General features: G+C 45.3%; 1 protein-coding gene across 2 annotated transcripts; it reads right to left on the bottom strand.

Annotated features, from left to right (window-relative positions):
- Nucleotides 1–269: 269 nt before the first annotated feature.
- Nucleotides 270–10,266, bottom strand: LOC132571313 (zinc finger protein 583-like). Of its 2 annotated transcripts, none has more exons than XM_060238116.1 (6): nt 10,139–10,266; nt 7,702–7,865; nt 6,419–6,545; nt 5,847–5,939; nt 5,445–5,621; nt 270–2,374 (listed from the first exon to the last, which is right to left on the bottom strand). In XM_060238116.1, the coding sequence occupies exons 2-6, from the start codon at nt 7,780–7,782 to the stop codon at nt 1,530–1,532; spliced, it is 1,323 nt and encodes a 440-aa protein (XP_060094099.1). In that variant the 5' UTR covers nt 7,783–7,865; nt 10,139–10,266; the 3' UTR covers nt 270–1,529. The 2 variants fall into 2 exon arrangements, with proteins under 2 accessions (XP_060094099.1, XP_060094100.1); XM_060238117.1 differs by having other exon boundaries at nt 7,702–7,862; nt 10,139–10,197.
- Nucleotides 10,267–16,585: the final 6,319 nt, after the last annotated feature.

Here is a 16,585-nt window from a genome sequence, read left to right as displayed (position 1 = left end):
CCTCTGCTCCATGTTGATCCAATTCCCTCTTGAAACTGTCTATGCATGTAGCTGCCAGATATGAAAATTTCCTAATGGAAAATGATGACGCTGAGATCTGGAAATTTTGTTTAAATATTTTGTAAGACTACAGGATTTTATATTATCAACATAAAGATTTAAAATGTCTATAGTGTCGTTGTATAAGTTAGCAGATTTGTGACTGCCTTTATCTGCCACTGCCCGTCCACTCCGATGAACAATAGTTTAACACAGCCAACACCACACTGTTTTTAAACTATATACAAGGTTGTATTTTACATATATACAAACTCTCCATCATAATGCTCCGCCAATCAATCATAGAATAGTAAGAGGGTAATGTGTACAGCATAGCTTCATTAATATACTTTTGCTCCTAATTACTGTACCAATGAGGCAGTGCTGAGTCATTCTGTACTCCTCACCCGATTACATCATTCTACTGGCTAGAACCAGTTCTCCTCTGACAGATCTTCCTGAGTCATCTACCTGACAGTAGCTGTCCGATCAGCAGCAGTGCCTCATGCCTTACTGGCATTATTTCCTATGCCAACATATAGAAGATTAGGGCAGTATTTTCCCAGTGTTTGAGAACTTGCAGGTACTGTGGAGTAGTCTTCTGTTTGTTTTTCTCTGCACTGTTTTTCGTTAGTATGTAATGATGAAGTTATTATTTTAAGCAGAAAAATTATTTTGTAAACTGTATTTCTCCCCTTTCCCCTTGTCCTCCCTTTTCTTATAAACGTAACAAAAACCTTAAAATCGAAAGAAAAACACAAGCCCCTCAGGAGGGCAACCCAACAGAATTTTCCCCAGGAAGTTCGGAGGCTGGTCCACACCTCTGCTCTCCAGTCTTCAACCAACATTCTAACCCCTATTACTACAGTAGATTTCCAAATGGCAAAGAAAGGATATCAACCACAAATGTGTCTACCTGATACAGAGAAGTTATAATGTAAAACAATTACAAAAAGCCCAAAGAAACACTCTTTGCATTTTAACATGCAAAACGGGTATTCAGGCATACACGCGGCTTGACTCAGGTTCTCAAACAGCCAGTAATGGGCTTATTCAACACTGATTTACTGAACAAGCCTTGCTTACAATCATTTCTTTCACTTTCCTACCCAATGGGGATTCAAAACAGCTTAAAATTGTTCTCCTCTTTCCCCATTTTATCCTAACAACCCTGTGAGGTATGTTTGGCTGACAGCATGGCACAAGATCCATGCACCCAACAAGATTCCACACCAGAGCAAAGACTGGAACACAGGTTTCCTTGATCCTTATCCAACACTCCAGCCCCTACAACACACTAATACAATGGGCTTTCTGGTGCAAGAATGTGAAAAAGATTAAACCAATGACTACCGTTTACATGGTTTCTCTTTTGTGTGGACTCTATAGTGAACAGTAAAGCGTGAGCTATGTCTGAAGCTCTTTTCACACTTGGTACATTTGTATGGTTTCTCCCTTGTGCACCTTTTGGTGATAACTGAGGCTTCCTCTCAAACTGAAGCTTTTCTCATGCTCTTATGTGGTTTCTCCCCTTCATGCCTTCTTTCATGAGCAGAAAGGTTTCTTCTGCTAGTGAGGCCCTTTCCACATACTAAGCATTTGTACTTTTTGCACAATTTCTCCCCCGTGTGGCTCCTTCGATGACCATTCAGGTGGTGGATCCGATTGAACCTCTTTCCACATTCCATGCATTCGTATGGTTTCTCCCCTGTGTGCCCCCTCTGATGATAAATAAGACCTGTTCTCTGACTAAAGTTCTTCCCACACTCCAAGCATTGATATGGTTTCTCCCCTGTGTGAGTCCTTTGGTGAACCTTGAGGTACCTAAAGCAACTGAAATTCTTTTCACACTCCAAGCATTGATATGGTTTCTCCCCTGTGTGAATCCTCTGGTGAATAGTAAGTCTTTTGCTACAGCTAAGACTCTTTCCACACTCCAAGCATTTGTATGGTTTCTCCCCAGTGTGAATCCTTTGGTGTGAAACTAAATTGCCTTTTCGATTAAAGCTCCTTTTACATACCAAGCATGCATATGATTTCTCCCCTGCGAGAATTCTTTGATTTCTCTTAGGACTGGATTTGTTGCCAGACCCTTTCTCATTCTTCTTCCCTTTTGTAAATTTTCCTTCTTTATTCCTTCTTCCCTTTTGTAAATTTTTTATGACCAGGGTTTCATGGCAATCTCTCTTGCGAAGGACAACTGATTTTGTCATCTGCTTCTGGTTTTCTGCCTTCTTACTTCTCTTTAGTCTTCTTTTATTCCAAGGTTCTTTTTCCTCCTGCAAATTCCTGTGTCTTCTCAGATGGTCAGCAGCACTTTGCTTTCTCTGATCTCCTCCGGGAAAACAAAGAAAAACCCAGTAAGCATCCCACACAATAACTATCTCATAGCCAAAACTGTCATTAGTTCAGAGTTTCTGATATGCCTGAGGAAACCTCTAATTACTCTCTATTAACTTAGAAATTTTCAAAGGAGAATAGTGCTGGAACAAAGAGGAGATTGGATTTATACCCTACCCTTAAGAGTCTCAGAGTAGTTTACAATCTCATAAGAATATAAAAGCGTAAGAGAAGCCCAGTCCAACATTCTGTCATGCAGTGGCCAAAAACCAAGGTGCCATTAGAAGGTCCACCAGTCTCCTTCCCTTCTTCTCCCCACAACAGACACCCTGTGAGGTGTGACTGAAAGAGCTCTTTTGAGAATTGCTCTTGAGAGAACAACTCTGAGAGAACCGTGACTGACCCAAGGTCACCAGCAGCTGCACGTGGAGGAGTGGGGAATCAAACCTGGTTCTACAGGTTAGAGTGCACCACTCATAACCACTACACCAAACTGGATTCCATTTCGGTTCCAAGAAGAAAAGCAACTGTGATGAACTGAAAGCAGTCTGCCTGAGTGAGAATTGAGAAGTTCTGATTAGCTGAACCGCTTCCATAGTAACGAATGTATCAAATGTAAAAAGGCAGCCTGGAGGTAAAAATCTCCTCAGAGTTCAGATCAATGTAGAGATTGGAGCTGAGAGCAGACTGAGCAGGAAGTTCACATCAGTTCCTGAGACAGAGCTGGTTTATTTAGAGCTCTTCTGCTTGAGAGTTGATTTGAGAAAAGGGGCTAACCATAGCACTTTCTGGGGAAAACTCTCAAGACTGTGGCAGAGTGTCACAAGGCAGAGTGAGGCTTTAAGACCCTGCTGAGCAGTTCCATCAGACCAAAGGGCAGACTCCTGGTTCTAAGCTAGAACACCAAAACACACACACTGTGAGAGGGACAAAAGGTTCTTGTGGCTGTGTGGAAATCCTAGAAGTCAGACAGAGTTCCTGGCTGTGAGAGGATTTAACACAAGTAAATGAGGTGCTAGTGTGAAGAGCCCTCAAGGGTGTTATTGTCCAGGGTAAAGCTCTACTGTCTAGAGGACACCTGATTGCTAGGGAAGAGGGTCTGTGAAGGGGACATCCATCACAAGTTCAGTCAGTCCAGTGTGGAGATATATTTGAGAAGCCTGAACTAACTTTAAAAGTCTTTCTGTATTGAATGAGTGTTCTCCAGTGTGAGGTAAACACTGTTTGTTTTATATTTCAATATCAGCCTGCCAACATCTCTAGTGTTCTTGAGTTATTATTACTTGATTTTTTGCCTGCCAACTGATTTTATAAAACATTCATCAGCTATTATTTCCTCCCTTCCTTGCCTTTCTTAACATAATAAATCTGTTACTTGTTTTGAACTTTTAAAACGCTATCAGTGCCTTTATTTTTTCTGACAAGGTTAATTTGGGTTTCCTGAGGTACTGGGTAAAGGCGACAAAATTTCAGAGTGTTCCCCTTTCTACCTGCTGACCCTGACCATCCCTCACAGCAGCCATATGACAAAATATACTGCTTTATTTCTTTACACACTGTAAATAATAAGAAAAAGGACATCTAACTACATTTGGATTTCACACCTTTTATGAGACAGAAATTATTCAAAGTCCCATTGTAGCAGCCCTGTTTTTCATTGGCTTCTTCCTTCCTGTCATATTCAAGTGACTTCCCAATCCTGCCACTTTTCCCATAAGGACACTTCCAAGGGCCATGCTTCCCTGCCTTCAGATGAAGGCAGATGAGAGATGCTTCTGTACCCTCCTACCAAGGATCTACAAATCCAACCAGCAGAAATGGAGCACCCATCCACACTCATCTGCAGAAGACTTTTTCTTGCTTTACTGTGGTGATCCATGGGTCACAACCGTCAAGCAGGTCATGGAATCCCACTGGCTGGATTGCAGAAAAAACATTTGTGCTGATTTTTAGAAGCACCTCCTCCTACCTAAGTGTGGAATGTTTAGAGCACAGGGACACTGTATCTCCTGCCACTCTTTGCTGTAAGGAGCAGCAGGAGAGTGAAAGGAAGTCACTAAGGAACAAGAAGATGCCTTTTTTGGTCAGGTGGGGTCAGAAATCCTCCCTCACAAAAGCTCTCCTCTCTCTTCCTGTCACCTGGCCAACTCCTCAGAGCACCACCCAGTCCTCCAATGATCTGTGAGCACTTGCAGCACACAGTCTCACCCGCTGCCTGGCATGGTCATAACTCAGGCTCTTCATTCTGTCACAGGAGCACATTTTTGGGCATGTACTAGCAACTCAACAGGCCATACTCTGCCTACCAAGAGCCAGTTTGGTGTAGTGGTTAAGTATGCGGACTCTTATCTGGGAGAACTGGATTTGATTCCCCACTTCTCCACTTGCAGCTGCTGGAATGGCCTGGGGTTAGACATAGCTATAGCAGGAGTTGTCCCTTAAAGAGCAGCTGCTGTGAGAGCCCTTTCAGCCCCACCCACCTCACAGGGTGTCTGTTGTTGGGGGGAAAGATATGGGAGATTGTAAGCCGCTCCGAGTCTCTAATTCAGAGAGAAGGGCAGGGTATAAATCTGCAGTCTTCTTCTTCTAAAGGTGGAACCCGGCCTAAAGAAAGACTGAAGACCACTGCTCTAGTAAACATGTAGGTGAAAGTGTAAAATTGTGTTTTTACAAATTAAAAAGAGCATGCTGAGATTTCTTAAAGGGCCTGTAACACAGGGAATTGCAGAACAGCATCTATATTAAAAATAGCATTTTCATTCTGCCATTCCTCCAAGGGGCTCAGGACAACAAGCATCATTCTCATGAGAGGTAGGTTACAGGCTGAGGAGAATGACCCGGGCAACTTTATGTCCAAAACTGGACCTGAATTTGGGTCTTTTCAATCTCATTTCAGCACTTGAACCACTACACCACACTGTCTTGCCTTGCTTTCTGACAGGGTATTCTTCTGATATGGGTAATTTAGTTTCTCCATAGGCTACACTGTGGTCTTTCAGCATAATGTCTCTCTCACAGGTTATACCTGATCTGTTTCTCTGGCAAGACCATAAACAAAAACTTACTCTCAGGCAGATCTGTCAGGATGACAATTATCTCTGGAACTGATCCCAGGAAAGACTCCGGTATATCTTCTGAGGTAAGGCCTTCCTGTGAAAATCTCTTCACCCTCTTCTCCCTCACGCTGGTGTCTTCTTTGGCAGAAACAAAAGGAAATTCCTTATTCCAGCAAGAAAGAGAATCTAAGAAAGAAGAATGCAAGTCAGTCATGACTTTAAAAGAACAGGCCTCAACGGCAAACAGCATTGAAGGAAACATGCTTTAAATCAAGGCATGAGGGGATGAAGCCACAGAGATGTCTGCCAGAAAAACCCAGAGGCAGAATGATGAACATATTCTGGATGCTATCAAATTTGAACCACAATTTGCCAACACAGAAGGGTTGCTCCACAGGTCTAAGGAAGTACCTGTTGAGATCTTTGCTTCCTCAGAGTCTTGGATGAACATCTCATCCCTTTCTTCCAACCAGTAAATGAGGTCAGGTTTGCAGATCGAAGAGCCTTTTTGAAAAGATAAGGAGCACAAAGAGGAAAGATAAGAAGCCCAGACAACAACCCCCAAACCAAACAGGCCCCACCCAAACTGAAAAGTTCTGTTCCCCCTTTCTTCCAGCATCTGGGAGCCATTTAAACCTTGTTTTACTCCCCCTACCCCCACCACCTCAAAGTAGCAGGAAGCAAATCCAAAGGATTAAATGGCTGGCAGCCATTTAAACCTAACGCCTGACCCTGCACTGCTCAGCTGTTTGGTTTAAATGACTGGCCCTGGACAGTTGAACCGAACTGGTGAAAAGTTCTCCGGACATCAGTTCCCAAGCTCCAAACTGCCCAAGTTCGCCTAAATTTCAGCTCATGAGCCAGTCTATACCCATTCCTATTGGTTACATCTTTGAGACTTGGTTAACTATCATTAATTCTCCATGGAACTTAATGAGAAATAAAGAGCAGGCCATGCACAGACCAGCCAACTACTTGCTTACCCATAGAGACCATGCTCCTATAGTTTTCCAGCATGACTTCCCTGTAAAGAGCTCTTTCACCAGCATTCAGCAGAGCCCACTCCTCCTCGGTGAAATACACGGCCACCTCCTCAAATGATACAGGACCCTGGAAGAACCAAGATGCTTCGGCTAACAACAAGTTGGCAGATATGGCGATTTAAAAAAAAAATTCTTCCAATGCTTCTGCCATACAGCAGGGGGCCAGGACGGGCCTTCTACTGGCTAGGACCACTCTGGTAAGGGTCTTTATGGAAGGGCCGAAAACACCCAACCACCTGTCTTCCTTATAGTAAAACCTTTTAACTGTGACCAAAGAGACGTGAGGACCCAGGCAGTTAAACAACAGTTTGTTTACAGTGCTCAAATAATAAGTGGGTAGTGAAATATATATACAGTAAAGCAGTGGTCCCCAACCTTTTTGGTACCAGGGACCGGCAACGCTGCACCCCCCCGTCACCCCCCCCCATCAGAGTGCACCTTGGTGCCGCCCCTTCATCTTTCCATCCCTTCCGCTCCACCTCCCTCCCCCCCAGCGCGATCACAGCATGCCACGCCTCGGTCCCACTGGCTGCGATGTTGTGTGCATCTTATCCTTCTTCTAAGAATGCGCTGGAGGACGCTTCCCCACCTCCTTTCTGGAAGTGGAAGGGAGGGGGAGCCAAGCCTCCTCTAGTGCGTTCTTAGAAGGATAAAATGCATGCTGTGTCACAGCCAGTGGGGCAGAGACACGGTGCACTCTGATCGCGCTGAGGAAGAGGCAGAGCAGAAGGGAAGGGAGAGGGTGGCGGTGGCAGCGGAGTGGCGGGGAGGCGGTAGCGGCCTCCCATGTGGCCTGGTTGCCAACAGTCCACGGACCGGTACCAGTCCATGGACCGGGGGTTGAGGACCCCTGCAGTAAAGGTTGGTGTAAACAAAAAGAAAAGCCCTACCCTGACTTGCTAAACTTTCCCTTGATTTAGCTACAGAGACTTACCCGTTCAGTAAGGGATCTCTCCTGCTGCCTTTTCTCCTGCAGCTTTTCCAGAAAGAACGCACCCTGTTGGTGCCTTGGCCTTTTATGCTCTCCTGCCAGCTGGTCCCACCCCTCTTGGGCTAGTTTTCCCTCTGAATTTTCTTCACCCAATCAAACGGACTGCAGGGATCCTGAGAGATGTAAGCCCACCAGCAATTCCAATGTAGGCTTCTCCCTGAATTCTAGGCCATTCTAGGCCTCAGACTCATGACAGCTTCAAATAAGAAAACGGAGTGAAGTCACAGCCTACCTTGCTTTGACATCTTGTGCTAGCAGAAAGGTACACTTCAGAAAGAACGGGGGACTCAAGCCATTCCTTTCTCCTTTCCATGACCTAATTCTTACGCAGAACGGATGTTTCTGCTCCTTTGGAAAGTAGCAATGATCAACAGCCCCCGAGAAATATCTTTTCTGCTGTAAGCAGGACAAAAGAAGTAGGAAAGTTACCTACTTACAATCACATTTTCCCATTTCAATTCCCTTTTCTGATCTGAGGAACAGGATGCTGCAGGGCAGCTGCTTACACAATCACCTTGCAAATATGTCCCCAAAAGATACTGGTTCATGTGAGTGTCAGTAATTGAATCTATCTTAACACAGTTTGACAGCTCTATTATGACAGCAGGTGATCAGCCAATCCTGGCAGTCCACAGTCATGCTGACTCAGCAGGTCCTTTCCACCTGTCTTCAGCCGGCTCAAACCGGCCAGTAGATAAGGTCACGGTGACCTAGCATGCCAGCTAGATCACCTGCTGTCATAATAGAGCTGTCAAACTGTGTTAAGATAGATTCAATTACTGACAGATCTAGCTGGCATGCTAGGTCACAGTGACCTTATCTACAGGCCGGTTTGAGCCGGCTGAAGACAGGTGGAAAGGACCTGCTGAGTCAGCATGACTGTGGACTGCCAGGATTGGCTGACAGAACTATATATGGACTGTGCTTGCAATGCACAGGTCTCTCTTCGAGAGTTCACATGCTGGCGGAGCGCTTTGGTCCTGTGTTTAATGTATTTGACTGCACTAGTGAGCACGAGTTGTATATACTGTAAATACACTGTTTTAGCACTAGCTGCAGGTGTCTGGCTCACTTCTTTCCTGGGGCTCACCGTTGAGCACATCACACAGCTCTCTCTGCTAACACCCGCACCGACAGTGAGGTCTTACCAGGCCCGTAGCCATGGGCAGTGGGGGGAAGGCAGCTCCATTCAACCCCCCTTCCCTCTGTAGGGCCCCTCTATTGGAGAGCCTCGTATACGAATTTGGCAGCAGGACTCGAAGATGAGGGGGGGAGGAGAGCAAGCTCAAGAAAAAGCAACAAGAGAGAGAGAGAGCGACAGCCAGGGGGGAAGTGAGAGAGAGAGAGAAAACAAAAGAGTATGTTAGAGAACAAGGGGGACAGAGAGAGAGCAACAGGGAGGGGGAGAGCGAGTAAGCGACAGCGAGATAGAGAGAGAGCACAAGGGAGAGTGAGAGAGCAACAGTGAGGAGAGAGCGGGAGAGAGAGTTGGGGCCGGGCGGGCTGGCTGGTAGAGGGAAGAAGCAGCCAAGACCTACACACACACACCCCAAAAATGTTTTTAAACTTCCAGGCCCCTCCACCCAAAATTTTCTGGCTATGGATCTGGGTCTTGCAGCAGTCAAAGCTTTCAAGAGCTCCGTAAAAGTTGGTATTTTAGCACACCTGGCATGAGAATCTGCACCTGTTCAAATTCTTCCCTGCTTTGCATCGAACTAGATCTCAGGTTGGATCCTTGCCTGGCTATGATATTCACTTGGTGACCTTGACCAAGTCACTTTAATTAAAAAGGCATGGGAGGTATAAGCAATGAGCTGTTATTACTGTTGTTATTAGAGTAAAAACATAATATTAAAAGGTAACTTAGAAAGTGCAGGTTTCATATATTTTTGTATTTCTTCTTACTTTTCAGCACCCAAAACAGCTACATACCTGCCACATTTCCCCCCTCTCCTTTATTTTACATATTTAAATCCTATTTTCATTTTCCTCCCTAAACATTTCTGTGGGACGTCCAGAATGTTGTCTTTTAAATGTCAAATTATTATTTTTTAAAATTTATGGCCCACTTTGGGGGAGCATTAGGCAAAGCAGAAAGGTGGCATGCAAATGAAGTCTATTTTTGTTCATTAAAAAAATTTACATAAGTCCTATTCACGCTGTATTTTGACTACCGAAAGGTCCATCACGTTGTCGAAAGACAGAGAGACAGACAGAAAGAGGCGCTCTTTCAAGCCACCGTCTCAAATCCCCTGTTCTCTGCTCCTCGGGACAAATGAACGGCAGGCTAATTCGCCTTCACCCACAGCATTCTGGGAAGAAGAAGGAAAAAAATGGACGCCCTGCAACTAGAAATAAATAGTTTGTGTATCGTCCCTCTGATGCTCGCCAAAATACAAGGCGGAGAGGAAAGGACCAACTTCCGCAGTCCTGCACATTCACTGGGCAATCCCAGGCAGAATTCCTGCAGCCTGCCGGTGAGTTTCATCCCGGAGGAACTCTGCAAAGGTTTGCACGGCGAATGGAAGGGACCCAAGGCAAGGCTGCTTTTTTTCTTTCCTCCTCCGACCGTCTCAAGCCCGGGGTTCCCAAAGGGAGACAATACATTTCCTGGCGAGCCCCACAGCCACCCGCACAAGTAAAGGCATAAGGGGAGGGGGGCGCTTTACCTTCCGCAGATCAACCAGGCGCGCTCAGAAGGAAAGGAGAGGCGAGACGAGAAGGAAGCAATCCCCGCGGGGAACCTTTTATACACCGCAGAATGCGCCGAGGCAACAAGGCAGCAATCTGATCAGCTGCTGGCGCGCACCAATGCTGGGGCGGGAGACGCGAGGCGGGGTAGGAGTTCACTTCACCCTTTCCTCTCCCCTTTCTTGTAGGAATGCTGCTCTTGGATGGAGCCCTGTCGGAAACAGTCACCTGAGCGGATCTTTACTTGGCTTGTGACAACTGTCAAGGGCTAGGAGGGCTGGGGGATGCTCGGTAAAACACAACAAAAAAAGCCATACTGGAAGAAAATCTCTAGTTCAGGTGCGGCCTGGTGATCTCCAGGGCAGAGAACGCCCTGGCTGCGGACAGCCAGATATCTCTCAAGTCAGGGACCACCAGCAGATGTTGATGACCAGAGCACCAGGAGAGGTGATCCTGAAGATGTGGGTCCCTCGCCATTAAGAAGAAAACTGTAGATTTATACCTCGCCCTTCTCTCTGAATCAGAGTCTCAGGCTGTGATCCCACACACTAAATAATGCACTTTCAATCCACTTTCAGTTCACACAGTCAAATCCAGTTGGAAAGTGCACTGAAAGTGGCTTGAAAGTACATTATTTAGGGTGTATGATCACAGTCTCCTTTATCCTCTTCCCCCACAACAGACACCTTGTGAGGTAGGTGGGGCTGAGAGAGCTCTCCCAGAAGCTGCCTTTTCGGGGACAACTCTACGAGAGCTATGACTGACCCAAGGCCATTCCAGCAGCTGCAAGTGGAGGAGTGAGGAATCAAATCTGGTAGAGTCTGCACACTTAACCACTAACCATACTGCCTCTACACCAACCTGACTTTTAAGGGCCTTAAAAGGACCTTGAACCTGATCTAGTACGCCACTGGAAACCAATGCAGTTCCCGTAGCACGAGGGAGCTGTGAGCTGTGCATGGGGTCCTGTGAGGACCCAAGTCATTGCACACTGCACTAGCTGGAGTTTCTGAGTCAGCCTCAAGGGCAAGAGCAAGTTTCAGTAATCCAACCTGTGAGTGACCGTTGCACGGATTATAGTGGCTATGTATGCTAGGGGGCAAGCTGCCTGATTTGGCATAGTTAGAGAAATGCCAGCCTGGCAATGTGGGAAACCTGGGCCTCCATTGAGAAAGAGGCATCCAGAATCACCCCCAGACTCTAAGCAGAAAGGGCCAGTTTCAGTGGCTCACTGTCCATAGCCGTTGAGGCCCCATATCAGCATCCGCCTGACTCAGTCATAGAATCTCCATCTTAGAAGGGTTCAGTCTCAGCCAACTCCACTTTAGGCATCCCACCATGGCTTCCAGTTCCTCAGCCAAATAAGCTGGGATGGTGTCCAGCCCACTGCCCAACAAGAGATACAGATGGCTGTTAATCAGCATATTGATGACAACCCAGCCCAAAACTCTGCACCAGCTGGGCAAGGGGATACATGTATAAGCTTTTGTGTGCAAGCTTTTAAATATACTTTTGAAAGTATAAGCTTTCATGTGTAAGTTCACTTCTTCAGATACAAACAATGCAACAGAATCTCCTACTTACAGAAAAGAGGGTGGAGGGCAGGAAGGGTCAAGATGCATAAGTTGAGCTGAAATTGGAGCAGATGGCCAATTTCAAGACCACAAATAGAAATGTGGGTGAGACCATGTGCCTGGCATACCAGCCTTGAGTCCTGCGTTTCCTATTGTGGCTGAAGAGTCAAAAGGGCACAGGCATCTCACATCTGTGTTCAACCACATTCTCACTCTTTATGCTGACCCTTGCAGTATTGACAAATTGATGACTGTATTGAATCCTGTAAACCAGGGGTCCTCAAACTTTTTAAATAGGGGACCAGTTCACTGTCCCTCAGATTGTTGTAGGGCCGGACTGCCGTTACTGTACAAGGCCGCGGGCCGTCAGTTCTCCGTCTTCTGCATCTCTCTCCCTTCCCCACACCACACACCCCGGCCTGGGAACTCGCCTCGGTATCACCTCACACTCTGTCTCCGCCGCCTCAGCCCAGTGCCGGAAGTGTGCGTTGCTAATGCGAGTTTAGGTCGAACGTCACTTCCTGTCTGATTTTGCCATAACCCGACGGGCCGCATAAACGTCCCCAGCGGGCTGCATCTGGCCCACGGGCCATAGTTTGAGGACCCCTGCTGTAAACAGTATAGAAATGGTCTGCTTCCAGTGAACAGATGCATCCTATAATTTGTTTAAGCACTATGTACTAGGGTAAATTTAGCTTCAAGACAGGATGTATAAATAAAATAAGGGTTGGCTGAAAAGTCAGATCTCTCTGCTTCCTAAAGATACATGGGTCGAGTGATCAATGAATGGCAGCAAATTAGCATAAATACAAGAGCTAACAAAGAGATGTGAGAGCGAAGCCAGAGTCCAGCAGCACCCCCAAGACAAACCAAGCTCAACCCTGAGTACATGCGAGACTTCGCATGTACACACTGCTTCACATACATTGAAACAGTTTGAGTCCAGTGACCGCTTTAAGACCAAAAAAGTTTAATTTCTGGGTATTAGTAAGAACTGGGAGACTTAGTGTGTAGTGAGATAAGAAGCCGATATCTCTGTTGAGCCCCAGGGGCGCCATTGTCCTGAGTGCTGTAATAATTTGTAATTCAGCAGTCTCTCATTCCAGCCTGTTTCTGAAATTCCTTTGCAATAAAGCAACTACTTTGGGGTCTCCCATGGAATGTCCTCGGAGGATGAAATATTCTACAGGTCTCTCTAGTTTTGTGATTCTTGATGTCAGATTTGTGTCCATTTTTTCTTTGGCATAGGGTTTGACCTGTTTGTCCTATGTTGAGAACTGAAAGGCATCATTGGCATTTAATGGCAAGTACAATGTTAGAAGATAAGTAGGTGAATAAGCCTGAGATAGTGTAGTTGATATTGAGTTTTAATAAAATCCTGCCCCTCAGAGTTTGTTTAAACAGTTCTTTGTGAAGCTAATGGATGCTGATCAGTTTGAAGTGGGAGCATTGTTGTGTAGGTGCAGTTTTGTCAAACCTGATGCAAATTGGTGTGGCAGCAAAGTTGGCATCTGGGTTTATTGCAAGCGTCCATTTTCAAGTATTGGAGGTTATGGAACAGATGAGGGTCTAGCTTGTGTCAATCATATAGTTATGATGCTGCTTACCTAATAAGGAGGGATTAAAACTAAATTGTATGGGGGAGCAAGACAATAATTCAAAGCCTCGTATGATGCCAGAAACTGGGGATAAGAACATAAAAGATTTGCAAAGAGTGGCGCATACGCTAGGTAATGTTAACCTGCAGGCTTGTATGGAAACCAAACCCTCAGGATGCATACAACGTGGATTCCGATGTCTCTACGCTAATGCATAGAGTATGGGAAACAAACAGGAGGAACTGGAAGTCCTAATAAAGGAAGGAGACTATGACATAATAGGCCTTACTGAAACTTGGTGGGATGACACTCACAACTGGAATATTAGGATTCAGGGGTACAACTTATTTAAAAGGGACAGGCAAATGAGAAAGGGCAGAGGCGTAGCAGTATATGTGAAGGAGGTATATACTTGTGAGGAAATATGTGAATCTGAGCATGGCAGCTCAGTTGAGAGTCTCTGGGTAAAAATAAAAGGAGTAAGAAACAACAGTGATATTATTGTGGGGGTCTGCTATAGACCACCAAGTCAGGCAGAGGACTTGGATGAGATACTTCTACAGCAGATTGCAAAGTTCTCCAAGAGAAGGGATACAGTGATCATGGGAGATTTCAATTACCTGGACATCTGTTGGAAGTCCAACTCTGCTAAAAATGAAAAGTCAAATAGATTCCTGACTTGTCTTGCTGACAACTTCCTTTTCCAGAAAGTGAAGAAGGAAACAAGGGGATCTGCTATCTTGGATTTGATTTTCACCAACAAGGAAGAATTGATTGAAGAAGTGGAAATAGTGGGCACTCTGGGCAGTAGCGACCATGTGATTTTGGAATTTACAGTCATAGGGAAGGGAAAAGTTATACGCAGTCAGACTTATAGGTTGAACTTCAGAAAGGTATAGTTTGATAAACTTAGAACTATGCTGGGTAAAATCCCATGGTCAGAAATACTTAGGAGGAAGGGGGTTCAGGAGGGGTGGGAGTTTCTTAAAAGCGAAATACTGAAAGGGCAATCAGAGACAATTCCTGTGAGAAGAAAAAATGGAAAAAGCCTAAAGAAGCTGAAGTGGCTCCATAAACAGCTCTCTAAAGACTTGAGAAATAAAAAAGACTGCTTTAAGAGTTGGAAGGAGGGCCTTATAACCAAGGATAAATTTAAACAAATCACCAGTGCTTGTAGATAAAAAGTTAGGAAAGCTAAAGCTCAGTATGAGCTTAGGCTGGCCAAAGATGCTGAAAACAACAAAAAAGGGTTCTTTTCTTATGTTCAGAGTAAGAAAAAGAGCAAGGACATGGTGGACCCATTGCGAGGGCAAGGAAGTGAAATTGTAACAGGTAATGAAGAGAAGGCGGGACTGTTCAATTCCTACTTTTCCTCAGTCTTCTCTTCTGAGGGAAACGGTGCTCAACATGGCAAAAACAGAACGTATAAGGAGGGTAAGAAGTTCCAACCTAGGATCAGCATAGGGGTAGTACATAAACACCTAGTTTTTTTAAATGAAACTAAATCCTCAGGGCCAGATGAATTGCATCCAAGGGTTCCAAAAGAGCTTGTGGATATAATTTCTGAGCCTCTGGCTATTATTTTTGAGAATGCTTGGAGAACAGCAGAGATGCCGGAAGATTGGAGGCGGGCGAATGTTGTCCCTATCTTCAAGAAGGGGAAAAAAGAGGTAACTACCGACTCGTCAGTCTATACCTGGAAAAGTTTTATAACAAATCATCAGTCAGTCCTGGAACATTTAGAAAGAATGGAAGCGACTACTAAGAGCCAGCATGATTTTCTCAAGAATAAGTCATGTCAGACTAACCTTCCGAAGAAAACATCTCACCTCACCTTGATTTAATCCAGTCACTTCCTTCTAACCTGTTTACCCCAACTGAGCCACAATTAACACAACTCTAAGTTTCCTGTCCTGTAATAAAAAGTGTCATTAAGCAATATTTACAGCTAGAACCCAACTCAGGAAGAACCATCAAAGGATCTCTCAAATCTTTAATTTTTTTGGCAGTCACTCAACACAGGCCCAGGGAACAATTTTCCTATAAGCATGCTGATCCAGAGCTGTGTGTACCCTGCCCTTCTCTCTGAATCAGAGTGGCTTACAATCTCCCATATCTTCTCCCCCCACAACAAACACCCTGTGAGGTGGGTGAGGGCTGAGAGGGCTCTCGCAGCAGCTGCCCTTTCAAGAACAACTCCTGTGAGAGCTATAGCTAATCTAAGGCCATTCCACGACTGTTTTGGAACTATGTTTTTGAGCAGTGGGCTTGCCAAGAAGAGGTGGACCCATGATTTTTGTGGTGCAGTCTGTGGCTATGGAAATTATATGTGATTCAATGGTGAGCTTGGGGTGATGCAAAAATCCTGAGGATCCATGTTGATCCATGCTTCGAAACCATACTTGTGCATGATGGTGGTACAGGTTTCCAGCTCTCTAACCTTATAAAAGAAGGGTGGCCAAACTTGCTTAATATAAGAGCCACATAAAATAAACATCAGATGTTTGAGAGCTGCAAGACATGAAGGTCAGATGTTGGAGGGGGGAAGGGAAGGGACAGGGAGGGAAGAAGGAAGGAAGGAAATAGATGGGGGAGGAGAAGGGGGAAGAGGTGGAAAGAAAGCAACTAAGATCCTTCTCCAAGCCACCAGATTTAGAGACAAATGCCTTCTCCAAGCCAGTCAATGGAGTTGTGGGGACTTCGAGAGCCACACAATGTGTCAGAGCCACATGTGGCTCCTGAGCCTCAGTTTGGCCACCTCTGCTATAGTCTCAATGGATATTTGAAGAGTGAGAAATCACAAGCGAGAGAAAAGAGACTGCTTTGCATGCCCTATGGAGCCAGTTCTTGATTTCGGCTTAAGAAGATGAGGTGGTCATTTTGGCCTAATTGTTGGGTAGTGGGAAGGCAGGGCAACATGACAATGGATGAACAGCCTCATACACTGTTTTTTAGCTTTCTAAATGTGTTTGTTGGACCAAGGACTGGGGGAGGAGCTGAGGACATGGGGTTGGATACTATGCCTATCTTGCCATTCCACTGAGCAAAATTTATTTATTCAAGTCTTTATACCCATTTTTGGCTAAGGTTCGCAGCAATCTAAGGAGTCTTCTTCCATTGGGGGAAGCCCACTTTGGCTGGAGGAAGCCACTAGGAAGATGGTTGGATGTGCCCCGCTATCTCTTGTTGCTGGTGGTTCAAAAAGGCATAATTACAAGAATGCCTCTCGGTGGAAGTGACCTGGCTGACATAG

The sequence above is a fragment of the Heteronotia binoei genome, chromosome 5 (genome assembly GCF_032191835.1).
Source record: "Heteronotia binoei isolate CCM8104 ecotype False Entrance Well chromosome 5, APGP_CSIRO_Hbin_v1, whole genome shotgun sequence".
Lineage (NCBI taxonomy): Eukaryota > Metazoa > Chordata > Lepidosauria > Squamata > Gekkonidae > Heteronotia > Heteronotia binoei.
The sequence above is the reverse complement of the archived record's forward strand: the minus strand, read 5'-3'. Positions and strand labels throughout refer to the sequence as shown.

Bases quoted from the DNA above. Each gene is read 5' to 3' on its own strand.
- LOC132571313 (XM_060238116.1), bottom strand. From the start codon at position 7,782: ATGGAAAGGAGAAAGGAATGGCTTGAGTCCCCCGTTCTTTCTGAAGTG. The intron at 6,546-7,701 runs GTAGGCTGTGAC...TGGTTCTTCCAG, and splicing joins GCACAAGATGTCAAAGCAAG to GGTCCTGTATCATTTGAGGA. The intron at 5,940-6,418 runs GTAAGCAAGTAG...CTTTTCAAAAAG, and splicing joins TAGGAGCATGGTCTCTATGG to GCTCTTCGATCTGCAAACCT.